We start from the raw sequence: 27,766 nt of genomic DNA, 5'->3' as shown, positions 1-27,766 counted from the left end.
TGATGTCTAACGTCCAGTAAACTATAGTAACCAATCAATAATTTTTTGACCTGACTACAGCAAATTGTGATTGGCTGGTGGGGCATATTGCACTCTGTAAATCATTACAGCTCTTTATATTGTCTGATTTGACTGTAACCCCCATCTCCACCCTATTGCCTTGGCCACCAAAAAACCTGCGTCCAGTCAGGATATGAGGCGTGAGATGGAAAGGGCAGCTGTATTTCTGGCAAGACAAAAAAACTTTTAAATTCTTCCAAATGTATATAAAATTTTTATTTTCTAGTGTAAGGCTGGCCATATACAGTATATTCTCCATGTCTAACCCTTTAAATGTCACTAAACCCACATCATAAAAAAACAATTAAAAATCAATACAAGCTGTAATGCATGCTGTTCATAATCTCTCAGTCGCTATGGGATTAATTGTATGTATTCTGCAAAAAACCTGGTTGATCCTGCTGTTTTCTGTCTCCCCCTCCTGTCCATGTCCCCAGTGCAGTTGTGGATTTTGCAAAAAACCTGGTTGATCCTGCTGTGTTCTGTCTCCCCCTCCTGTCCATGTCCCCAGTGCGGTTGTGGATTTTGCAAAAGACCTGGTTGATCCTGCTGTGTTCTGTCTCCTCCTCCTGTACATGTCCCCAGTGCAGTTGGGGATTTAGCAAAATACCTGGTTGTTCCTGCTGTTTTCTTTCTCCCCATCCTATCCATGTCCCCAGTGCGGTTGCGGATTTTGCAGTTTTGGCAGCTAGTGCACATGCTCAGTTTTCAGTGAGTTTCTGAACAGCCCCTGTGACTATAGAGTCACCCATATGGATGTATACACAGTGGTAAATGGCAACCCATTCCCTCCCCCCTCCTCCATACCCATTAACCAGCTAAAAACAATGGAGGTGAGATATTATGCCGGCCATACATGGGTCGAAATTCGACCGATTTTTCATCCGAAAATCAGACCTAAGAATAATGGGTCGATTTTCGCTCTGTTAGTGGGTCAATGGCACCTGCCGATTTTCGTGGTTCCTTCCCTGTTTGGTGATTGGGCATGTTGGAAAATTCATGAAAAACGACCGATTTTCAACACAATGATGGTCAAATCGTACGATCGTTTTTCCGAAAAGAATATGCGCATGAGCCGTGACCTGGAAGGAACAGAAGTTTTGCCTGTTGTATGGGGTGAACTTTATGACTTGATTTTCGACCGATTTTCGAAATCTTTGATGGCATCATCGGATTACCAAGCGAACGACGTTTTTGATTTTCGGACGAAAAATCATTCGGGATTCGACCCATGTATGGGCTGCATTACATCCTGATTGATGGAGGAATCACTTCCCTATTATTATAGACATAGGCTGGAGGGGTGTGACACAGCCTGTGATTGGCAGAAATCCGTCCACACCATATTATTGCCAAAAAATAATAAAGATCTGATTTCAAATATATACTGTATTTGCATGACAATTTAAAACAGTTTATTGCTATTAATTATTCATTATTACTCTGTATTTCAAAAGCTGTTTTTTTAAAAATTATTTTGAACATGTGACCAGCAGTAGAGGAATAGAAGCTCCTCCTGCCAGTTGGAAATTGTTTGTGTGATATAAACTCAAATATTCAAAACATATAAAATATGAAATAATTAGCAAAATTGTGAATAAACGTGAATCACGTGACAATGTGAAACACCCCATGAGCACTTCAAAGTGGCTAGAGTGAATACTCTTACCCTATGGAAAATAAACAAAAGCCTTTAGGATAATGTTCCCGGTATTCTTCAATAATTCCTTCAGAACCATTACATAATAGCCGTGAGAAAATACCTCCAAAAAAAAAGATTTTCAATTCAGCTCATTTCATATTTTATATGTTTTGAATATTTGAGTTTATAGTGAGGGTAATACACTATCTCGTTTTTTTATATATATTTTTTGAGGTACATGGTGGATGCCTACACCATGTTTGGATTATTTCATCGAAGGAATAAAGAATTGAGAATATGTACTGACACCAAGAGGGTTTTCATTTTAACTATAGGGGCACCACATCCTGATCACACAAGACCTGTAAAGACTGCAATTGAAACTGTCTTTTTAGGTGCGCAAAGCTATACATCCATTGTTAAAAATAAATACAATTGTATTAACAACACCAATAAAAGGATTTGCATCTTAAAAATAGGGGAAATGTAGGTTAATCCAGCTCTCTTCTATTCAGGAGATCAATTTTATCATACAGTTGCAAGAAAAAGTATGTGAACCCCTTGGGATTACGTGGAGTTTTGCATGAATTGGGCATAAAATGTGCTCTGAACGTCATCTAAGTCACAACAATAGAAGAACACACGCTGCTGAACATAATACTACACAAACATTAGATGTTGCCATGGTTTAATTGCACATAACATGTAAACATTCACAGTGCAGGGAGGAAAATGTATGTGAACCTTTCGACTTAATAACCGGTTGACCCTCCTTTGGCAGCAATAACCTCAACCAAACGTTTCCTGTTGTTGCAGATCAGACCTGCACAACGATCTGGAGTAATTTTGGACCACTCCTCTTTACAAAACTGTTTCAGTGTAGCAATATTCTTGGGATTTCTGGTGTGAATCGCTCTCTTAAGGTCATGCCACAGCATTTCAATCGGGTTGAGGTCAGGACTCTGACTGGGCCACTCCAGAAGGCGTATTCTGTGCTGTTGCAGCCATTGTTTTGTTGAATTACTTGTATGCTTTGGGTCATTGTCCTGTTGCATCACCCATCCTCTGCGGAGCTTCAGTTGGCGGACAGATGGTCGTACGTTTTCCTGCAAAATGTCTTGATAAACTCTGGAATTCATTTTCCCATCAATGACAACAATCCGTCCAGGCCCTGAGGCAGCAAAGCAGCCCCAAACCATGATGCTCCCTCCACCATGTTTTACAGTGGGGATGAGGTTTTGATGTTGGTGTGCTGTGCCTTTTTTTCTCCACACATAGTGTTGTGTGTTCTTCCCAAACAACTCAATCTTGGTTTCATCTGTCCACAGTATATTTTGCCAGTAGTGCTGTGGAACATCCAGGTGCTCTTTTGCAAACTTCAAACGTGCTGCAATATTCATTTTGGACAGCAATGGCTTCCTCCGTGGTGTCCTCCCATGTACTCCATTCTTGTTTAATGTTTTCCTTATTGTAGATGTGTCAACAAAAATGTTAGCATGTGCCAGAGATTTCTGTAGGTCTTTAGCTGACACTCTGGGATTCTTCTTTACCTCATGCAGCATTCTGCGCTGTGCTCTTGCAGTCATTTTTACAGGACGACCATGCCTAGGGAGAGTAGCAACAGTGCTAAACTTTCTCCATTTGTAGACAGTCTGTCTTACCGTGGACACATGAACATCAAGGCTTTTGGAGATACTTTTGTAACCCTTTCCAGCTTCATGCAAGTCAACAATTCTTGATCGTAGGTCTTCTGAGAGCTCTTTTCTGCGAGGCATGGTTCACATCAGACAGTGCTTCTTGAAACCAGTAAACCCAAAACAGGTGTGTGTTTTTTAAGGGCAGGACAGCTGTCAGCAACACATCCAATATCATCACACTGATTGGAGTCAAGGTTGGCTCACTCCTGGCTCCAATTGGGTCTGGGAGAAGTCATTAGGCTAGGGCCTCACATACTTTTTCCTCCCTGCACTGTTAATGTTTACATGTTATGTGCAATTAAACTATGGCAACATCTAATGTTTTTGTAGTATTATGTTCAGCAGACTGTGTTCTTCTATTGTTGTGACATAGATGACGTTCAGAGCACATTTTATGCCCAATTCATGCAAAACTCCACGTAATCCCAAGGGGTTCACATACTTTTTCTTGCAACTGTAGATCCAAGAGATCAATACAGTATATATCATATATCCAACTTTTACAAGATATGACTTCATAAATCAACAGGTTGGCCATATGTATATCAGACTGAATTTTGTAGTGATTTTGACAAGGATCCTCTTTTCTTGACCCATTTCGTGGGATATTACCTACTTTTTAAGTTTGTTTCTTTTTGGTTTTTGTTTTTTTTTTAGATGATTTAAATCTTTTTAATAGTGTTGTTAAAAAGTGCATTTATTTTAAGAGCGTATAGTCCTTGGGCACCTGGAATAAAGTCAGTTTCAGTTGGTATGTTTTATAGCTCTAATATTCTACATCATTGGCTTTTATTCTTGGTGTAACTGACTCCCTTTTTTAGAACAGTGGTCTCCAAACTTTCTAAACAAAGGGCCAATTTACTGTCCTTCAGACTTTGGGGGGGGGGCAGACTGTGGCCAGTGGGAGGAAAAAATGTCCCAGCATCAATGGGTTTAGACAGTGGCTCAGGCTTAGTGATCAATAGGAGTAAAACAATTACATACTACCTGTAGTCAGTAGGAGGAAAATACTGCCCCGTCATTGGTGCCACTGGGAGGAATAGTCCCCCATCATTGGTGTTAGTGGGAGGAATAGTGCTGAGTTGTTTATATTGATGAATTATGTCTCACCATTGGTGTCAGTGAAAAGAATAGTGCTCCATCATTAGTTTCAGTAGAAGGAACAGTGCCCCATCATTGGTGTCAGTAGAAGAAATAGTCCCTCATTACTGGTGTCAGTGGGAGGACTAGTGCTCAATTGTTTATATCAGTGGGATGAATTATGCATTATCAATGGTGTCAGTGGAAAAAATAGTGCCTCATCATTGGTGTCAGTGGAAGGAATAATACTTCATCATTAGCTTCAGTAGAAGGAATAGTGTTCCATCATTGGTGTCATTGGGTAGAGTAGTGCCCCATCATTGGTTTCAGTGGGAAGATTAGTACCCCATCATTGGTGTCAGTGGGAAGAGTAGTGCCCCATCATTGGTGTCAGTGGGAAGATTAGTGCCCCACCATTGGTGTCAATGGGAAGAGTAGTGCCCCATCATTGATGTCATTCGGAAGAGTAGTGCCCCATCCTTAGTGTCAATGGGAAAAGTAGTGCCTTACCATTGATGTCATTAGGAGGACTGGTGCCTTATATCAGTGGGAGGAACAATGCCCTATGGGCTGAATAAAAGCAAGCAAAGGGCCACAGTTTGGAGGCCACTGTTTTAGAACAAAGAGGTACTCCAGTGATACATTGTTACTCTGTCCACTTGACTTGCTTTGCTGATAGTTGTGTAATAAACATTTCCAAACTAGCTGATAAAGTTAAACCATTTCTGAAAATCCTTGAGCTCCAAAAATGGAACAGAAGTTTTTTATCGTCAGGGAAAAATGTTTTTGTGCTCGGCAGCTGCTGGTGACACTGAAATTTCTCAGCTGCAACATCCTTTTGCTCTGTTCTGAAAATATTTAACTCAGAGTCAGAATAAGCAGAACATTAACAACGGTTATCTACAACATATTTATATTACATGTCAGCGGTAATGTATAGCTTTTTCTAATTTCTTCTGCTTGTGCAACATAGATTGGTTAAATGTGCCAAATGCAGCTTAAAAATGATCCCGACGGTTTGGCTCTGTTTGTTTTTTAATATCTCTATGTTTTTTAGTCCTTTTGATGGATTGAAGTGTAATTAAATGTGTTAGGTGAAGATTTTTTGCATAAAATTTCTGCATACAGTTTTAAACTCTTGAAGAGCCTAAACTGGAAAAAAGAAGGTTCACTTAAATAGTCCCAAAGGTCACATTATTATAAAAAGAGGAATGCTGACTTAAAGTGTATCTAAAGCCAAAAACATTTTCTGTCTTAGTTTTAGATAGATATGCCACTTGCCAATGAAATGAGGCAGAGAGCATCTTTAATCACTTACCAACCGACATACATATTAAAAACATCTTGGTCAGCAAGTGGTTATACCAGGATCATCGCTGCGGCTGAAGCTATGAGCCTGGTATTGTTTTCTTATTAGATTTCTTGTAAAAGTGATCCGAGTGGCTTTACAGCCACTCAGTTACATTTATAGTGCTCTGAAGGTCTCTCCATCCTGCCACCATTCGTAGAGCCTGGGACTAGGGTTAGTGGTCAGGACAGCTTCCCACTGAGGAGGAACATCCATTCTCTGATCTCCTCTATAATGAACAATCCTGGAAACAACAAGGATTTTGTCACTTCGGGTAATTTCCTGGCTGTTACAGCCAAAAAAGCATCTAACCAAGCATGATCTGTGCTTGGTTAGTTGCTTTGGAGGGCAAGGGTGACATCAGGGGTCTAATAGACCCCTGATGACTTTATAAAGAGTACAAGTCACCTGCCCAAAGCTATCACAAGGGGTCTTGTTCACTCCCTTGTGATAGCAATAAACTTAAATTTGAAAAAAAAAAAAAAAAAAAACTTAAGTGTAAACATTTTAAAAGGTAAAAAAATTTTAATAAAGTAAATAAAAATAATACAAAAACATTTTTTAAAAGCTCCCCTTGTCCCCCCCTACCTTCCCCATGATTACTTGAAAATGCAAACGTGTGCTCTGGTCCGGCATGTAAACAGTGATTGCACCACACATGTGACGTATTATCACAATCACCAGAGCAATAATTCTAGGGCCATAATTCATGATGAACTCTAAACTGATAACCTGTAAAGGCTTTTAAAGTGTCACCTATGGACAATTTTAGGCACAGTAGTTTGTCACAGGATAGTATAAAACCAATCAATAAGCTCTCATAAGGTTGTTTTCAATTTTCTGAAGCTTTCATCTAAAGCCTTGTTCACACTGGGTGATTCCATGCATACCCTGTGCAAAGTTGTGTTTGGCTGGCACCAAGATGCAGAGGTGGTGCATGCATCCCAATGCAGGCGTCCCATTGTTGTCTATTGGGATATGCAGCTGCACGAACAAAGTCGCAATGTCCCAATATGACATGTGGGCGTTGGTCCTTAAATGAACACAGGGTGAGTTTGGGGACCTGTACCCATTCGGATGTCATATTGTAGCTGTGTCTGTGCTGCTACAAGTCCTAATAGACAACAATAGGATGTCTGCATGGGGATGCACTGAACAGCTGTGCATCTCCATGCAAGTAAAACAAGGCCTGCACGTGGTATGCATGGAATCATCTGGTGTGAACAAGGCCTAAAAATATTTGATGATCCTGCAATGAAAATCCTCGTATAAATTCAGACTAATACTTGGGTCATCACAGCATCACACATATCCACAGAGAAGATAAAGTAGAGGATCCTATAGTGTAATACTGTGGAGATATTTTATTTTGAATAAAAAGGAAGTACTCACAAATATGTACAAAGGTAAGCATACAAACACCTCTCCACACCAACAAGCCGGCAGGCGTGCTGTAGTTTCGTTCTACGCGTTTCGTCCACACAGACATCCTCAAGGGGCGTGGGGTGTGATGCTGTGGAGACCTGAGTATTAGCCTGAATTTATATGGGGAGTACATATGTGGAAGTATTTCTGCCTGTGCTATGCTGGTCCATTGGGAGGAGTATAAAGCGCAAGTTGAACTCCCTTACCTTGAGTTCTAATCCTGGAGTAAGAGGCTCACCTGCATGTGGTGATGGAACACAGCACTTGGATGAAGTGATAAGAGGATAACATTTGATGGGACTTTTTGCACTTGTTTATTCATGATTTGTTCTGATTGCTTGATCTCTAAACACTTATCACCATTCACTTTGGTACATTTTGGTATATTGTTTTACAATTGTTTGGTTTAACTGCACAAATACAATTTAATAAGTTTCAGCGTAACAGTTATTTATATTGTGGCTCTACAAAGGCCATCTGAACACATATTGAACAGGTATGGTCCACCATTGTAGACCAGAGCCATGCCAACACATTGAACAGGTGTGGTTCACCATTGTAGACAAGAAAGCCAAGAAGTGTCTGAAAGAGGTTGGAGGGGTGCAAAAAAAGATAAACAAAAGTGAAAATAAGTATTTTATGAAATAGAAAAACTTGTCAACTGTTTAAAGTACACAGTGCTTTAGCAAACTAAATATCATCCAGTGCGAATTTAGATCTATTGTAACTGGTGCTTCTAGCTGGAAAGTCCTCTACTTTTCTTTGCTCCTGGTGCCCAGCCAGTTTTGCATCTTGGATCTGACATATAACAGTAGTGTATTATTTTCAGTCATTTTTTCTGCCCTGTTCCTCTAATACTGTCAGGACCACTTTAGAATGGAACTCTCAGACAGTTTACACATGTAAAGTATTAATGGATGTCATTTGTCTCCTGTCTAGAATGGGGACCTCGCTCTTGGAGGACCTGGCAGCTTCTACTGGCAAGGTAAGATTGATGCAGCCGGAACCAGAACTACATTGATCACTTGTTACGTTCAGCAACAATCATTCTTTCTGCCATTTGCATGCATTTCAGAATGTCATGTCTTGTATATTCCTGCTGTCCTGTTTTTTTTTCTTGCATTCTGGGGAGGTGAGATCATATCTGGTTTGGGATAAGTGCAATAACTTTAGAAAATCATCTTTTCACACGGTTCTTGTTACTATGTATTTATGAAACATTCTGCTAGAGCCTTCCTAATAGTTCCATTAATAGTTTGACAGGCAGAAGACAGAGCATCTCGTGTCCATTCAAATCCCTTTAATACGGTCTTATTTACAGAAACCTATTTGGCCTGTTCTTCTTCAGCTCTTGGAGCATTTGGTTGGCCTGTTCTGCAAAGTGTGATGGAAAGCACATTTTGAGGAATACAGCGAATGTTTAAAAAGTGGACACAAGAGACAGATTTATTCATGGAGATGGAGGGATTACTGTAGCAGGAAATCTCATCTTCATAGTGTTATCATTAAGGAAGCCTTCAGGAGAAAAATATGGGGGCTGTTGTGCCTGATCTGCTTCTGGAAAATGCTAGTTTCCTGGTTGGCATGTCGACCTCTTTGTTTCAAAGCTTTCTTAGTCACTGACCTGGAACATGGATGCAGATTGCATAATTAAGTTTTGTGTTTCTGAAGATTGTGGTAAAGGGCCAATCACATCAGCCCTTTACTATGTGATCAGCTGTATCCAATCACAGCTGATCCCATGTAAATAGATTTGCCGGTTGTCGACAGTCCTTTTCTTATATGCTGTATCTGTGTGAGGAAAGGAAAGCCAATTATTGGCAAAACTATCAATACATGATTTACACTGATAATCAGGTCACTGATCATTAGTGCCCTGGTTATCAGCACAGCCCCATCAGTGCCAATCAGTGCCCATCAGTGCAGCATATCACTGCCCATCAGTGCAGTATTTCTGTGCCCGTCAAGGCCGCCTATCAGTGTCCAGTATATCAGTGCCCAGCAGATCCGATGATCAGTTCCCAGCAGTGCCACCTATCCAATCACAGCTGATCCCATGTAAATAGACTTGCCGATTATCGACAGTCCTTTTCTTATATGCTGCATGTGTGTGAGGAAAGGAAAGCCAATTATTGGCAAAATTATCAATACATGGATTACACTGATATTCAGGTCACTGATCATCAGTGCCCTGATTATCAGCGCAGCCCCAGCAGTGCCACCTATCAGTGCCCAGCAGTGCCACCTATCAGTGCCCAGCTGTGCAACCTGTCAGTGCTGCCTATCAGTACCCATCAGCGCCGCCTTATCAGTGCAGCCTCATCAGTGCCTTCCCGTTAGTGCTCATCAGTGCAGCGTATCAGTGCCCATTAGTGCTGCCTTATCAGTGCCCATGAATGTCATCTCCTCAGTGCCCATCAGTGCAGCCTCATCAGTGCCCATTAGTGCAGCCTGGTTAGTGCCCATTAGTGCAGCCTCATCAGTGTCCATTGGTGCAGCCTGGTTAGTGCCCATTAGTGCAGCCTCATCAGTGTCCATTAGTGCAGCCTCGTTAGTGCTCATTAGTGCAGTCTCATCAGTGTCCATTGGTGCAGCCTCAGCAGAGCACATCAGTGAAGAAGAAAAATGTTCTGTCTTTTTTTGTTTGTTTAGCAAAAATTAAAAAACCCAGTGCTGATTAAATACCACCAAAAGAAAGCTCTTTCTGTCTCATGATTATGATGAAAATTTCATATGGGTACAGTGTTGCATGACTGTGCAATTGTCCTGGGCAGGAAGGGGGGGAAAATGTCTGGTATTGAAGTGGTTAAAGGATAACTAAACTCAAAAAACAAAAATGAAACATATTGCGGCTTACCAGTATCTATGTGTGGTAGCTACATTCGTTTTGTTTTTTTTTTTAAGCAGAATTCCAGGTTATACCTAACTAGTCTTAAAAAAAAAAGCCCCTTCCTTCTCCTAAAACCTATGTTTACAAACCTGTCTAAATAAAAAAGATGTATATACTGACCTAATTTTAGCCTGCTCCAGTCCAGTCACATGATCTGACTCCCCTGTGTCAGTTAGCGAAGGCTACAGGGGAGAGGAGGGAGCGCCGACAACAGACGGGCCATAGGAGCCTAAGGGTGATGTCAGCACTGCAAGCATAACCAGCCAATGTCGAGCGCTCTCTCCTCTCCCCTACAGCCGTCGCTGGCTGACACAAGGGATCTTGTGACTGGACCAGAGCAGCCTGGAAATAGATACAATAAAAGAAAAATATTCCTGCGCCAATACAAAATAAGTGAATCACCCTTCTAAACTGCTGCTGTGCAAAGAATGTGAAGACACAAACAGTGAAATATATAAATAAACAGCGCAAAATAGACCTAAAATCAAATATTAATAAATCACAAAATATAAATGTCCCATATCAATTGGTGCATATTTATATCAAAAAATCTTCAGAAAAAAGACACCATAAAGTCCCTTGTGATGAGGAATGACGATTCCAAATAATTTTTCTAGCCTTCCACCTTTCACCCATGCACACCAACATCAAATGCACTCACCAGATTTTGGTGAATGAAAAGCCTTTAAGGATTTTTTGGGGAATCCTAAACCCTCTTTTCATCAGCTCAATGATAGCCTGCCCCTCCAAGATAAGATCCTTTTTCAGGTCCTCACCGTGGCTTCCTAGTTTGCTCCACCGTATCATCAAAGAAAAAAACTTACATAGTGTAATATTGCCAAATCAATATTATACCAAAAAAGACAGAATCCAGGCCACTCACATTTCAACAGCTTGTAAAAGGCACATTTATTAAGCCCATGACAGTCTGATAATAAGAACCAGCCACATACTCCAGGGTTCCCACACCAATGTAGCCTGATAGAGCAGAGGAACAGCAGAGAACCAGCCTAAATCCCGCAAAATGGCCGCTGGAACGCACCGCTCGGCGTGCGTTCCACTCACCGGAAGTGACGTCAGACGTATGGCGAATGGACCGGAAATGCGTCAACTCGTTTCGCCCCTCCCATCGGGCGTTCTCAAGACCCTTCTTGAGAACGCCCGATGGGAGGCGTATGGCGAATGGACCGGAAATGCGTCAACTCGTTTCGCCCCTCCCATCGGGCGTTCTCAAGACCCTTCTTGAGAACTTGAGAACGCCCGACGGGAGGGGCAAAATGAGTTGACGCATTTCCGGTCCATTCGCCATACGTCTGACGTCACTTCCGGTGAGTGGAACGCACGCCGAGCGGTGCGTTCCAGCGGCCATTTTGTGGGATTTAGGCTGGTTCTCTGCTGTTCCTCTGCTCTATCAGCCTACATTGGTGTGGGAACCCTGGATTATGTGGCTGGTTCTTATCATTAGGCTGTCATGGGCTTAATAAATGTGCCTTTTACAAGCTGTTGAAATGTGAGTGGCCTGGATTTTGTCTTTTTTGGTATAATATTGATTTGGCAATATAACACTATGTAAGTTTTTTCTTTGATGATACGGTGGAGCAAACTAGGAAGCTACGGTGAGGACCTGAAAGAGGATCTTATCTTGGAGGGGCAGGCTATCATTGAGCTGATGAAAAGAGGGTTTAGGATTCCCCAAAAAAATCCTTAAAGGCTTTTCATTCACCAAAATCTGGTGAGTGCATTTGATGTTGGAAATAGATACGTATATACAGTACATCTTTCTTACACAGGTTAGCCGGCATAGGTGGTAGGCGGGGGAGGGAGCATTTATTAGACTGGTTGGGTTTAGCCTGGAATTCTACTTTAAGGCTAAAGAACATTTTTGACAAGTACAGACAATACTTATTGATCTTGCTAGAAAAGCAATACCTGTGAGATGAACAGAAAGCAAAACCATCTTATGGGTGACGATCATGGCACCCTCCATAAATACAGTGGGGGAGTGAGCGTAGCCACCCTAGGACATGATATGTTATGCATAGGGTTTACGAGGTGAAAAAAAAATTACTCATTCGGATTAACATTTACTCATCAAAGTACTTTATTATTTGTGTAAATGAAGGCTCTTGAGAGGAGTAATGAGGCAGGGTGCTGGGATGCTGGCCCCTCCCACCAACTGCGATCTGCCTGCTTTCCCCGGAGAAGCACAGAGACCCAGTAATGACATCTCTGGGTCTAAAATATTGTATGTAATAAAAAGGTATTGGTTTTATTTAAACATTACATGTTTTTGAAGAGGAAAGGAGGAATCAGGGAAGGCAAAATATAAGTATATTGAACTTCAGATTTAAAGCCCAATTCAAGGAATTGGACAAAATCTCCCCTTACAGTGAAATCAGAGTAAGCAATTTCTGTACCAGAGAGGAGCCCGTACAACTGTACAAGACTGAGATTGACGCTGGCGTTCAGCTTTAAAATCATTAGAACAGATGAACGTTAACTGGGTTTTATGTACCTTTATTCATTAATCACCTTTATGGTTATCTCTCGCCTTGACTATTGTAACTCCCTCCTCATTGACCTACCTCATCGCAGGCTATCCCCTCTTCAGTCTATCATGAATGTTGCTGCCAGACTCATTCACCTTGCCAACCGTTCCATATCTGCCACCCCTCTCTGCCAATCCCTCCACTGGCTTCCCATTGTCCAACGGATAAAATTCAAAACATTAACAATAACATATAAAGCCATTTATAACTCTGCCCCAAATTACATCAGCAATCTTGTCTCCAAATATCACCCAAACCATCCTCTCCCAACCTCCTGCTCTCTAGCTCCCTCATCCCCTCCTCCCATGCTTGTCTCCTGGACTTCTCCAGAACTGCCCCATCCTCTGGAACTCTCCACCCCAATCTATCGGACTATCGTCTACTCTGGTCACTTTTAGGCGATCTCTGAAAACCTATCTCTTCAGGGAAGCCTATCCTGCCCTCAGCTAATAACGGAATATTCTCTTCCTCCTACCAGTCCATCCCTCAGTTATTACCTTTTGTACTACTAGCCCCTCCCTCTTAGATTGTAGGCTCCAAGGAGCAGGGCCCTCCTATCCAGGGGCGGACTGGCCATTTGGAAACTCGGGCACTGCCCGAGGGCCCAGGGTCAGTAGGGGGCCCCATGAGATGCCCCTGGTACCTTTTTCATAGGCTTTTTTGAGTTTGGGCAAGGACACAGGGGTCCCATGATTACCTTTTGCTCGGGGGCCCCATGAGTTGTCAGTCCGCCCCTGCTCCTATCCCTCTTGTATTGAACTGTATTGTTGCTGTATTGTCTCCCTTTATATTGTAAAGTGCTGAGCAAACTGTTGGCGCTATATAAATCCTGTATAATAATAATAATAATAATTCTAATCAAGCATTGGCATGTCTATAAAACAAATTAAAGAGTGTTTAGCCAGCAGATTTGCATGTTTTGTGAACCGTATAACTCATCACCCTATATTCTAGATTTAAACTTGATTGTAATAGTCGGCAACAATATTAATTGTAACTTTAGGATACATGCCATATCATTCCTGGGCCAAACTGACTTATTGAAATAAAATGAGATTAGATGATGTCCTTCAGTAACGATGCCTTATTATTTCCACCTGTAGGGTCCAATCATCATGTTCTAACTCTCCGCAGGTCTGCTAACCACGATAGGGATTTTTTTTAGTGGTTTATAGATTTCCGTTCATAAAAGGAAAACAGATGTGAGGTATATAATAGGCTTCCATTAAAATAGGTTAAGTTAGTTAATTGGCAGAACTGTGAAAGAAATTAAAGGAATAAAAGCGAATAAACAAAACTGAAGGGTGTGCAGAGACAGGTCACTGTGAACATGAAATGCATTTAAAAAAACACTCCACCTTAGGGTTGCCACCTCATCGCTTTACACCCGAACACATATTTACACAGGTTCTGAGACTAATTGAACCACTTGCCCTCCAGAGGATTTACCCCGCTTCCTGACCAGGCCATTTTTTGCAATACGGTGCTGCGTTACTTTAACTGACAATTGTGCGGTCATGCAATGCTACATCCAAATAAAATCTATGTTCTTTTTTCACACAAATAGAGCTTTCTTTTGGTGATATTTGATCACCTGTGTGTTTTTAATTTTTTGCGCTATAGACAAAAAAAGACCGACAATTTTGAAAAAAAAAAAATACAGACGTACCTCAGTTTACAAACGCCTTGGTCAACGTAATTTTCGGTTTACGAATGAAAATCCATTGAAAATAATGGCTCAGTTTACTAATTTTTTCCACACTACGAACGAATTAATTGGTTTTCAGTGCATTTACAATTTTTTTTTTAATCATGTCCCTGTACAGTATTTATGCCTTTAAAGTGCACTTTATAAACAGTTTTGAACAGATAAGACTTTTTTTTATTTTTTTCTGACCTCCGGAACGGATTAATTGGTTTTCAGTGCATTCCTATGGGAAATCGCGTTTCGGTTTACAAATTTTTTGCAATGCGAAAAGTCCCGCATCACTAATTAAATTAGTAAACCGAGGTACGCCTGTATTTTTGACTGTTTGCTATAAAACATATCCAGTAAAAAGATTTTAAAAATCTAATTTCGTCATAAATTAAGGCCAAAATGTATTGTGCGACATGTCTTTGCTAAAAAAATCCCAATACATGTAAATTAATTGATTTACGTGAAAGTTATAGTCTCCACGACTTATAGCGGGCCTCCGGGACTGCAGTGGGTTTCTGACACTGGGGGGGAAGTGACTAACTGCCACTGACATCCCTAGTGACACCAATACAATGATCAGTGCTAATAAAAATCACTGACACTGTACTAATGACACTGGGCAGGAAGGGGTTAACATCTGGGGCGATCAAAGGGTTAACTGTGTGCTGTGTGCTATTTTACTGTATGTGCTGTGTGTGTTTTACTTGGGAAACATGTTGCAGAGAAATACACAGCAGCATGTTACTGCTGGGAGTAGAGAGACCTATGTTGTTTACCCCTGCCAGTGTTGTTTGGTGATCGCCGGGTGCTGGCGAAGAATCGCCGGCCAGTACCCAGTAATTGACATGTGTAGCAGCCAATGGCGGCATGGGTAGGGCGGCGCTCGCGCCCCCTGCCTGGAGATGCAAGCCACATATATATATTCATGATTTTGCACAGCCCTGCCGCCCTGTAGCAGTATTTCTGCTATAAGGCAGCGGACAACTGGTTAAACAGAGTAGGCACTAAGTGAGTTTCATTACCATCTTTATTAGCCACAGAACCTGTGTTATTAATATGTGTTTGGGTTTAAAGAAATCGGATGGCAACCTACTCCACCCAGAATTTAGAGTTAAAGTGGAACTCTATATCCCACATAAATGTCCAAACTTTTCCTACCTGCAAGCCACTTCTAAGGCCCCATTCACACAGGTGTTGAGGTGTAAGGGGTCTGGTGTTTATGTGGGTTGAGTGGCCAGGTGCTGCCTGTAGGCAACCTATGTAAGTTCATGAGACAGACACAGCCACTCCACCCTACATAAATGTCCAAAGTTTTCCTACCTACAAGCCTCTTCTAAGGCCACATTCACACAGGTGGTGAGGTCTGTAAGCTGTGAATGGGTCTGGTGTTTATGTTGGTTGAGTAGCCAGGTGCTGCCTGTAGGCAATCTATGTAAGTCCATGAGATGGACACAGTCACTCCACCCTAAATAAATGTCCAAACTTTTCCTACCTATAAGCCTATTCTACTGCCCCATTCACTCAGATATTGAGGCCTGTAAGTTGTGAATGAGCCTGGTGTTTATGTGGGTTGAGTGGCCAGGTGCTGCCTGTAGGTAACCTATGTAAGTCCATGAGACGGACACAGCCACTCCACCCTAAATAAACTTCCAAACTGTCCAAACCTCCAAACCTACCTACCTTTCCTACCTACAATCCTCTTCTATGGCCCCATTTGCACAGGTGGTGAGGCCTGTAAGCTGTGAATGGGCCTGATGAACACAGCCACTCCACCCTATCTGAGAGGTGTGCACATGCACAGGTCAAGAACTCCTCCCCCACAGAGGGTGGCTATAGAAAAATGGCTGGTTATGTTCTTTTTCCACCTGTGATTGGACAGTGTTAGACCAGCAGCATAATGATGAGGTCTTCCCCCTGTCTTCAGGAAAATGTTTTCTTGGTTTTCGACAATCATAAGGCAACTGATTGGATCCCAGTGTTGGCCTTAGTGTAACAGTTTCCATGGAGGGGATTGCAAGAAGTTACTATAGACAGATTTAGGTACTTATAGATATCTTTTAACTCGGCCTCGAATTAGCACTACAAAATAGACACAAGACTGTTTAGTGGTAAATTAACCCAATGGGGGTTATTTACTAAAACTGAAGAGTGCAAAATCTGGCGCAACTCTGCAGAGAAACCAATCAGCTTCCAGGTTTATTACCAACGCTTAAGTGAACACGCTGAAGTTAGACGTTGATTGACTACCATGCACAGCTACACCAGATTTTGAGTGCACCAGTTTTAGTAAATATCCCCCAATTTATTGGTATGGGTTAGAATGAATGGTGGTGTGAGCATATATGAACACACAGAAGGTAGGTTTAGACACAGTATAATCACTATGCCAAGACAACCTAGAATAGAGTTCTCTACCACTAGACTGGGATTAACCTACGAATCAGGAAAGTCAGCAATAAACAGTACATGTAAGCATTGACTGCAATATGAATAATAATCCTATAACTAGCCTAGTGTGGACTCTAGGAGAATAGCGAGAATATGGTGAAATGTCCCCTGAGAGGTATGTCTTAGCATAAGTAATAGGCAAGGGTCTCTGTGTAGCAGCTGTAAAGGGACAGGCCTTTAACTTAACTCTTCAGACGGCTAGCTTTGGGGCCCAGTTGTATCATTGGTGCACATGAAAATCATCACAGTTAATCCTGCAGGAAGTAATAAAGCTACTAGATGGCTGTATGGTCAGTTTCTAAAGGACTCAGTCTCTTTCTCTAGCAGCAGATAGTAAATCCCCACAGCAGCAGCTCACCAGTCCCAGGTGATATTGCGGCTCATCATCCGGTCACACCAGGGGCAGACTGACAACTCATGAGGCCTCCGGGCAATAGGGGATCATGGGGCCCCTGTGTCCTTGCCCAACTCAAAAAAGCCTATGAAAAAGGTACCAGGGGCATCTCATGGGTCCCCTTACTGACCCCGGGCCCTCGAGCAGTGCCCGAGTTTCCAAATGGTCAGTCCGCCCCTGGGTCACACACACTCTCTGCTCTGCACCTAGGTGACTCTATCTGCACTCAGCACTCCGAATCCTGTTTAGACTACCAATGGGCAGATATAAAAATCACAAATGAATGCAGCCCTGTATCCGTTAATGCATTATTAATCCCAACTCAGAAGATTCCTGCCACTAAGGATCGCACCAGCCTAAATCACCTGTGTAGGCTAAGAGGAAGCAGTTGGGGGCAATTAAAACACAGCAGAACTGTGTTTTTCTACCACTGCCCCAACTGCAAGTGTAAAGCAGGCCATACATAGGTCAAATTCCAAATGATTTTTCGATCGAAAATCAAAAAGTTCATTCTGTAATCCAATGGTGCCACCAATGATTTTGAAAATCAGTTGTTTTTCACTAATTTTCCAGCATGTCCGATAAACGAAATGGGGAGGAATCAGGAAAATTGTCCAATGCCATTGCCCCACTAACAGAGCGAAAATCGTCCGATTATTCTTAGGTCCGATTTTCAAATTAAAAATTGTTCTGGAAATCGACCCATGTGTGGCCGGCATAAGCCTAGCCTTAAAAGCCCCCAATTGTACTTCAATTGTTACAAAATATTTGTGATTTTGTTATCAAGCCTTTCTTGGATTCCTAAGAACAAGATCTATCTGATGAATAAAATGAGTGATTTCAGTGGCGCACCCAGAACTCCTTCATAATGACATCACTTTCTTCCAACAAACCGATGGAGCCCATACAATAGCATGCTCCATTATGTATGAAAGTAACAGTTCAAGCTGGGACATTTGTTGTCCAAGTAGATGGCCTGCCCTGAGTTTACCCAAACTAACTTTAAATAGGCAGCTGTGTCCAGGGAAGGTTGAGAGCCGAGACTTTGGCCTACGCCCAGACTTGCATGCCTCTAGGTAATGAAGCTGCTTTTTGCAGCAGGAAGTTGTTTGGTTTTTTTCTGTATTAATTTAAGTAAAAACAGATTATTTTTATTAAAGTTTTATTGAAACAATTATATTTTATTTCCAGGACAAGTCTTCAGTGTCAGCATTGCAGAAATCATTAAGGGTTATTCCTTCAAGGACATTATACGGGACGTGGCCAGAGAAAGAAAGACCAAAGTCGCTGACTCCACCTACGATGACAGCTATCTAGGTAAGATTGTAAGTCCTCATGCACATGGGACGTTTTTACAGCGGCTGTGTTTGGCTTTTGACATTTTTTTTCTACAGCTAGTAAACCCCCCCGGCATGTTATCCTATGTGTTCATGCGCACATAGACTGGAATCAACATTTTTTGGCTGGAGAAAAAAAACAGATCTAGTGGGTTTCTAGAGGAGTTTTTTTAGCTGTAAAAACGCTATAACGCTGAAAAATGTGGTAAAACACCGCAAACTGGCATTTTTGGCCAATTTTTTTTGACCAAATAAAAAAAATGTTTTATTTGACCAAATGGAAAAAAAATTTTTTTGGTAAGAAAAAAGACACTAAAAAATGCAAAAGCGGGAAAACGCGGCTAAACGCTAATGCAAAAACGCTAACAAAAGCTGAAAAATTCACGTTTTTAACATGACTTTACACAGCTAATGTTACCAGCGTTATCAAAACACCCCGTGTGCATAGAGACTAAAGTGTATTAACACCCAAGAACAAAATTGTGATCGGTTGCAGCTAAGTGGTCCTGAAATGTGGTGGCTGCATTAGTTTTCTTTTTTATTCTTCTTTCCCCCTTTATTTAAACCTGGTGATCCAACCTGTAACACACTTCTTGTCCTATGGTGACAGCACTCACTCACTGCACTGTGTCTATGGAGGAGCAGTGTTGTGACCCAAGAACAGGAAATGTATTAGGACTACAGAACACCTCACCTTCTCTCCATCTACATAACACATTAGGGAGGTGTATGGCAGTTCACAAAGAGAACAGGCATGGCAGACAAGCCAGCTTTGGATTTCAGTGCAATAAAAGGCACAGGAAGGAACTCATCCAATGAGTTCATTGCACTGGATTGTGGGATTATAGGGTTGAATCAGGTGATATAACGCCTCCTAACTGCCTGTCAAATGCCCTCTGACAAGCAATCTGAACTCAGATCGCTCTTCAGAGGGCTCTTGCATTGTAAATCTGCCTAGCAACAAGAAAAGGAAAAATTTTTTAACCCCCCCCCCCAGCAAAAACACAAGTGGAAAAACGCAAAACGCAATGCAGAAACGGGTCAAACTCAACCTGCATAGGTGTGAACCTAGCCTTACAGGTACATTCCTGCAATGCATGGATGTAATTTGGCCCTAAGGTTCCATTCCCTCTGAGCTGATTGTTTTTCAGGCGTTTTTTCAAGCGTTTTTTTTTCAGGCATCTTTGAGCATTTTGCAAATATTATAGCCATTTGTTCAGGCGTTATTCATTTTAGGCATTTTTGCTTTGGCCAATAGAAATAGCTGCTGTTTCAGCTGAAACCGCCTGAAAAAATACTTGAAAAAACACTGTTCAGGCATTTTCCCTTCAAGTCTGTGGGGACAAAACGCTCAGATCTGCCTGAAAAAGAGCGCAAGTACTTTTTTGAGCGATAGACGTTTTGTTACAGGGGACAGAATGCTCAAGTGTGAACAGGGGCTATTGAAAATAATGGGATTTTACTTGATGAGCGTTTTTGAGCGTCGAGCTGAAAAACGATCAAGTTTAAACGGGGTCTAAATCTCTCAAAGACGCTATCAAAAATGTGACTATTTGAGGGTCACCAAGGGGGGGCTGCCTCTGGCTCCTGGATTTTTCATTCACTGGAAAATGCTTCAAGTGGAGTGAGACTCCCAAGACAGGGGGCCGGGAACAAAATAGGAACAATGATTAGGAAAATAAATGTTGCCAGTGGAGTCCCTGAGTGATAATTAAATTATGAGTTGTTTGGTTTGTCATTATATAACAGGAACCAATATGTGATGATGACATAAATATAATGACATGAGTACAGTGGGAATTGTAGATTTTCCTACATTTCCATCAGAAAACTGTTTCAGAGTTCTGCTTGAGAAACCTTTCCTGCAGGACAGAGAAATGTGAAGTCAGGACGGTGAGACGCCACCGCGGTCTATAGAATATATCACAGCAGTGCGCAGTGCGTTGTATAAACAGGATATAGTCCATTGAGATATGCCCTTCCTCAGAGGGCTGTCCTCTTCTCAACAATACGGTTTATTTATATAGGGAGAGATAGTTCCGTGTCCCACATAATCTCCTGCAGAGAAGCATCTGACTGTTTATTAACAGAGAAAACACAAAAGATAATTGCATTAAAATCGCTTTCCCTCCGCCCTATAGCAGATATACTGCTACAAGGTGGCAGGGGTGCGCAAAATCATGAGTGTATATATGCATGATTTTGCAATTCCGGGTAGGGGCGCGCACGCCCTATTTGCGGCCTCGGCTGGCAATCACTGGGTTCCGGCCGGTGATTACTCGCTGGCACCCGGTGATCGAGGAGCATTACAGACGGAGGGAGAGAACTGTAAGTATATAATACAGTTCTCTGCAGTGTCAGCTCCTTCCAGGGGCGGACTGACCATTTGGAAAATCGGGCACTGCCCGAGGGCCCGGGGTCAGTAGGGGGCCCCATGAGATGCCCCTGGTGCCTTTTTCATAGGCTTTTTTTAGTTTGGGCAGGGACACAGGGGCCCCATAATCCGTTATTGCCCGGGGGCCCCATGAGTTGTCAGTCTCCTCCTGCACACTGCTATGCATGGCTTTGCATAGCAGAGCCATACAAAGCAGTGTGCTTGCAGTGAAGTGATGTTAACCCTTTCCTGCCCATTGCCATTAGTACAGTGTCAGGGCTTTTTGTTAGCACTGATCACTGTATTGGTGTCACTGGGGAGGTCAATTCCCCCCAGTGTCAGAATGCCCACCGCAGTCCAGTAGTCCCTCTATAAGTCGCATATCGCCCCCAATTTAATTTACGCTAATTGGGATTCTTTTTAGCAAAGACATGTTCATTTTGGCCTAAAGTTATGCCGAAAATTGATTTTTTATAATTAAAATTTGTTTAATAGACATGTTTAATAGCAAAAAGTCCAAAATATTGTTTTTTTTTCTCAAAATTGGTGGTCTTTTTTTTTCTTATAGCGCAAAAATTAACCTCTTCACGCCGCCTGAACGCAAATGTGTGGCCTTCCGGCGTTGGCGAGTGGCAGCACATTTGCGTTCTATTAAAAAAAGACGTGTGCTGAGAGCGTGTGCCCTGCGCGCTCCCAGCACACATGTCCGGTACTCACGGAAAGGTCCCGATCTCCTCTTTCGATCGGGACCTTTCCCGATCATATGACCGCCGTGATGGCGTGTCATGCTGGTCACATGACCCTAAACCCCGCCCCGCCTCCTGGCTTCTGAAACCCTTAAAGGGCCGGGAGGCACTGGCGCAAAGGGGTTAAATAATGCACAGGCGATCGATTACCACCGAAAGAAAGCTCTATTAGTGTGGGGAAAAATACGTCAATTTCATTTGGGTGGAGCGTTGCATGCCTGCACAATTGTCAGTTAAAATAACATAGCGCTGTAACGCAAAAAATGGCCTGGTCAGGACGGGGGATAAAAATGATTTATATGTAAATTTCAGGTACGGTTATTTTTGTATAGTAACATTGGTCTAGCTTGACGCAGTATAAACTATGCTCAGTTTACACTGATCATCCATAACTTTATGACTGACAGATTAGGGGAAGAACACTGATAGTAATTAAAATGCCATCTCAAAGTCATTGGGTACATTAGACATTAGTAAACATGTTGTCCCTGAAGTTGATATGTTAAGGCATCCACGCTATTCACTCACTGGTGATCGCTTTATGAATAATAACATGCAAGGGGCTGCGATTATCTGCGGGTGCCAGCAGCCTCCATTGCTTTTAATGCGGCTGCCTCCTACAGCTAATCGCTGGGAACCCCCACTAGGGTTGTCACATGTGTCAGGCCTGTTCGCAATTGTATATATAGCCTGAATGCCTAGACCTGGTTCACATTGATGCGATTTCAGATGCGAGTTGCATCGCATGACAAAGGAGATAACATTGCTTGCAATAATGATTGTTCACATCAAAGAAACGCAGCTGTGATGCAACTTTGGGGAAGGGTCCTGTGCTACTTTGGCGTGATGCAGTGCAATTTTGTGCTCCATAGACTTCAATGGACATGCGATAAGATTGCATCTACATGCATTTTATGATCTGTTTTTCTGTGCGATTTGTGTTGGTTGTTAGGAGCCGGCACTTGCCAGCGTCCCAACAATCAGATACTCATCCCAGCTATCAGCATGTTAAAGGGGGCTTCCAGTTTCTGATGTCACCCAACCTGCACCCCCACAACTCCAGGCCAGGGTTGTAGGGAAGTGGCCCTTGTCCTTATCAACATAGGGACAAGGTGCTTTGGGGGGGCCTGGTATGGTTCGGGGGGGGGGGACCATTTTTTTTGGCATTGGATCCTGTTCAATATCCATACCAGACCCGAAGGGCTCTTCTGTGTACATTCCCCGCTGATAGCAGGGATGACTTAGTGCCCATTCACACCATGCCTGCACTAGAATCAGTGTGTTCCTGCGCAATTCAACCCGCATGCAAAATGCTCTGCTTTTGCAATCTGCAGTGAGTGTCAATAAAATGTTAATGATACCCCAAACACAGGTCACAAACGCAACGCATTTGCCAACGCCTGCCCGCAAAAGTACCATGCAATCCGTTTACAGTGCACTTTAAAATGTTTGAGTTTGAGCCCATTAAAAAATTAACAGACTTGAAATTGTACTGCACAAAGCTGCATGTGAATTGCGCAGGAACGCACAGTGCATTCCTGCGCAATTCTAACATGGGCCTGGTGTGAAATGGTTCATCGGGACGTCAGTGGGTGCCAGCAACTTAACAAACAGTGTTTCATCCCAGAGGTAAACGATGATTCAGCAGGTAGGAAACTCGCATTTCAAAACATACCAAGTCGCACTGCAGCTGCAATAGAAAATCATATTGAAAATCAGATCAAAATTGCACTGCACTAGTGTGAACTTCGCTTTAGGGTCCTTTCACGTGGGCATTCTGTTTTTTTTAATCAGTTCAGTCATGTTTTTAAAAAACAAAATGGATCAGTTTTCATCAGTTTTTTTTATCTGTTTTCATCCATGTTACATCTGTTTTTCATCCATGTTACATCCGTTATCATCCATGTTACATCCGTTTTCATCCATGTTACATCCGTTTTCATCTGTTTGCATCCATGATACATCCATTTTATAACCGTTTTCATCCATGTTACATCCGTTTTTACCCATGTTACATCCGTTTTTATCTGTTTTCATCCATGCTACATCCATTTTATAACTGTTTTCATCCATGTTACATCCGTTTTACATCCGTTTTCATCCATGTTACATCCGTTTTCATGTGTTTGCATCCATGATACATCCATTTTATAGCCGTTTTCATCCATGTTACATCCGTTTTTACCCATGTTACATCCGTTTTCATCCATGCTACATTCATTTTATAACTGTTTTCATCCATGTTACATCCATTTTTATATCCGTTTTCATCCATGTTACATCCGTTTTCATCTGTTCCATTTTTCTTTATGTAAGAAAAATAGGGTTTTTGTTCCATTTAAAAAAACGGATGTTAACAGATGAGGACATTAATGGATGTAAACGGATGATCATCCGTTTACATCCGCTAGTCCATAGAAATACATGGGTGTCTGTTTTTCATCCGTAAACGGACAGATGAAAAACAGACATTTGGAACGCCCGTTTGAAAGGACCTATAGTGTGCATGAGGCCTTATTTGGAAACAACTGCTATTTTCACAAGCTGAAACTGAATGTACTGGGCAGATAATTATCTTCCTATCCGCTGCTGTGGCCCATCTTGCCCCTTGACAGCCATCAATGGTGCTGTGTGTGAACTGATACTGACGCACGTACATAATCCTGAGACTCCGGGACAGCTCTCTGTATTACAATAAACAGTCCCTTCCCTTCATCCATTTAGTGTCTGCTGTAATGTGTACCATTGCGGGATGTGTTTACTTGGCCTCACTGCTGCAATCAGGAGTTCCTGGTCCTCCGCGTCGATATTGGCCGTTTTATCTGACAGAACATTGCTCTGAGTGTCTCCTCCTGAACGCTCACACAGGATGGAGGATAATTCGATATGTAAATAGTCGCTTACTGGTGAGGTAAATTAAAACCTACGGCTTCCTAGATTTCAGTCACGTTCGGTTTAAATCTCTGAGATTTGGAGCGGTTAGGGCGTAATGTGAGGCCTGCTGTGACAAGGGCCATCCATACTACACTGTCATACAACTAATTGGAACCAGGCGCTGCCGTGTAATTGGAAAAAGAGCTTTGATGCTTTTAATCGGCCTGTACAAAGATTATATTATAGAGATGCAGAAAAATTATTAGTAGGCCTCATGCACACGGGCGTACAGTACTCTGCGCTCAGATCTATACTGTATACGGATCTGAACGCATCGATATTGTATTCTGTGGGCCCATGAACACTGGTGTACACCGGGGCGGACTGACAACTCATGGGGCCCCCGGGCAATAGGGGATCATGGGGCCCCTGTGTCCTTGCCCAAACTCAAAAAAGCCTATGAAAAAGGTACCAGGGGCATCTCATGGGGCCCCCTATCGACCCCGGGGCCTCGGGCAGTGCCCAAGTTTCCAAATGGTCAGTCCGTCCCTGGGTGTACAGTACTCTGTAACGTATACGGATCTGAACGCATCGATATTGTATTGTGTGGGCCCATGTACACTGGTGTACAGTACTCTAACGTATACGGATCTGAACGCATGGATATTGTATTGTGTGGGCCCATGTACACTGGTGTACAGTACTCTGTAACGTATACGGATCTGAACACCGATATTGTATTGTGTGGGCCCATGTACACTGGTGTACAGTACTCTGTAACGTATACGGATCTGAACACATCAATATTGTATTGTGTGGGCCCATGCACACTGGTGTACAGTACTCTGTAAGGCATACGGATCTGAACACATCAATATTGTATTGTGTGGGCCCATGTACACTGGTGTACAGTACTCTGTAATGTATACGGATCTGAACGCATCGATATTGTATTGTGTGGGCCCATGCACACTGGTGTACAGTACTCTGTAATGTATACGGATCTGAACACCGATATTGTATTGTGTGGGCCCATGCACACTGGTGTACAGTACTCTGTAAGGCATACGGATCTGAACACATCAATATTGTATTGTGTGGGCCCATGTACACTGGTGTACAGTACTCTGTAATGTATACGGATCTGAACGCATCGATATTGTATTGTGTGGGCCCATGTACACTGGTGTACAGTACTCTGTAACGTATACGGATCTGAACGCATCGATATTGTATTGTGTGGGCCCATGTACACTGGTGTACAGTACTCTGTAATGTATACGGATCTGAACGCATCGATATTGTATTGTGTGGGCCCATGTACACTGGTGTACAGTACTCTGTAATGTATACGGATCTGAACACCGATATTGTATTGTGTGGGCCCATGCACACTGGTGTACAGTACTCTGTAATGTATACGGATCTGAACACCGATATTGTATTGTGTGGGCCCATGCACACTGGTGTACAGTACTCTGTAAGGCATACGGATCTGAACACATCAATATTGTATTGTGTGGCCCATGTACACTGGTGTACAGTACTCTGTAACGTATACGGATCTGAACACATCGATATTGTATTGTGAACACTGGTTCATAAGGGTCCTCCGTATAAAGCTGCCTAAGCCAAAAAATGAAAACATTGCATTCAATGACCTGCGTACGGAGCATTCAGTACATGGAAATATTTGTGATAATGTGTACATGTGTATGGCACTAATGTACTCTGTTGGCCACTGCTGACATAAATATGAATAATTAGTGCTGCTGATTACACACTCACTTACACGGGGCTCATTTAGGCTAGGTTCACATCTGTGCGGGCGATATGTCACCTACTGCTTGTCCCTAAAATCCCATTACACGCAGTGCCGGGCTGTTGTTGAACAGGATGGGGAGGGGGATCTTTTTTGCTTTGAACTGCAGCGAGGCAGGGCTGTGGACTGTAGTGCGTTCCTGCAAAAAGCAGTAAAAAAAACGCATTGGTGTGAACGGCGCCTAAAACCCAAAAAACCATTTTGGCAAGAGTTCAGCTTTAAGGTTCCATATCCACTCCACTGGTTTTATAAGAGAACAGAAAGCAAAGAAACATCAAGGAGATGTCTGTACCATTGTAACTGACAGTACAGATTGTATCTCTACATTTCTGTGGGTTTACAGTTTAGCAAAATGCCGTCTGAAGTTTTTTCCCTCTGGTTAACAGAAAATAAATGCTTTGTGGTTTTCGCTGGCCCAGCATACAAACCGTTTCGACCCGAGGGAGCACCACATGCATTTTTAAAACCGCAGCGGAAATGGGTGCTTTCTGTGATGCTGGTACTGTCGTAGTGTCCTATGGTACTACATATAAAATATATAATGTGCATGGCTGGTGCACACATAAGTATGGCTCAGCCATTAGCTTCCTTGGCGCCATCCGTTTTTTCATGAGATGCTCTATAAACACGTCTTCTGAATTGATTGTCTCTGATGCTAATGTCTTTCTGTACAGGGTACTCGGTGGCTGTGGGAGAATTTACCGATGATTCTGAACAAGGTAATGCATGAACTTCAGACCACAGACCTGCGTGTCTAATAATTCCTGTAATCACTCAGATTGCACTCATTCAGAGTTCTGTATCTCGCTTCTCAACTGCCAGCTTATTAAATATTAAAATATGAGTTATCAGAAGCATACACATATATATATGTTATTACACCTTCAATCAAAAGGGAAAAGATCCACTTTTCCTCCTCCTGCCCCGTCCACTGCCACAAATTGGCACTTTGGTAGAGTGGGTACCTAGTTTTGACAGGTACTCGCTCCCACTCCTGGTCAGATCACCGTGGTGGTCCTTCCCCCCCGCAGCCTTCTAGGACACATCACAGGTCCCGGAAAACTGCAAGATCATTCACAACGCACAGCGCCACTCATGCATGCGCAGTAGGAATCCGGCTGTGAAGCCAGAAGGCTTCACTGCCGGTATCCCTTACCTAAGATGTCAGCGCCTGCACTTGGATCCAATTGAAAAGTTGGCTTGGGTGAGGACACCACTGGATCCCTGGACAGGTAAGTGTCCTTATATTAAACATCAGCAACTACGGTACTTGCAGCTGCTGACTTTTAATTTTTGGGGGGGGAAACCGCAGTCCCCCTTTAATGACTTGTATTTAAAGTGTCTAGCCAAAATACATTTTTTTAGTTTTCTGTTTTTTGTT

At 42.5% G+C, this 27,766-nt stretch overlaps 1 protein-coding gene across 1 annotated transcript in view; it reads left to right on the top strand.

Annotated features, from left to right (window-relative positions):
* Positions 1-27,766, top strand: part of ITGA8 (integrin subunit alpha 8) — a 238,366-nt gene that overhangs the window by 74,930 nt on the left and 135,670 nt on the right. Inside the window, exons 6-8 of the mRNA XM_089666320.1 lie at positions 8,192-8,237; positions 18,424-18,549; positions 27,060-27,104. Coding sequence (XP_089522446.1) covers positions 8,192-8,237; positions 18,424-18,549; positions 27,060-27,104 — 217 coding nt within the window. The remainder of the gene's footprint in view (positions 1-8,191; positions 8,238-18,423; positions 18,550-27,059; positions 27,105-27,766) is intronic.

The sequence above is a fragment of the Staurois parvus genome, unplaced genomic scaffold (assembly GCF_062004578.1).
Source record: "Staurois parvus isolate SC_StPar_1 unplaced genomic scaffold, SC_StPar_1.0 ptg000051l, whole genome shotgun sequence".
NCBI lineage: Eukaryota > Metazoa > Chordata > Amphibia > Anura > Ranidae > Staurois > Staurois parvus.
Note: the sequence above shows the minus strand (reverse complement) of the source record. Positions and strands in the feature narration are given on the sequence as shown.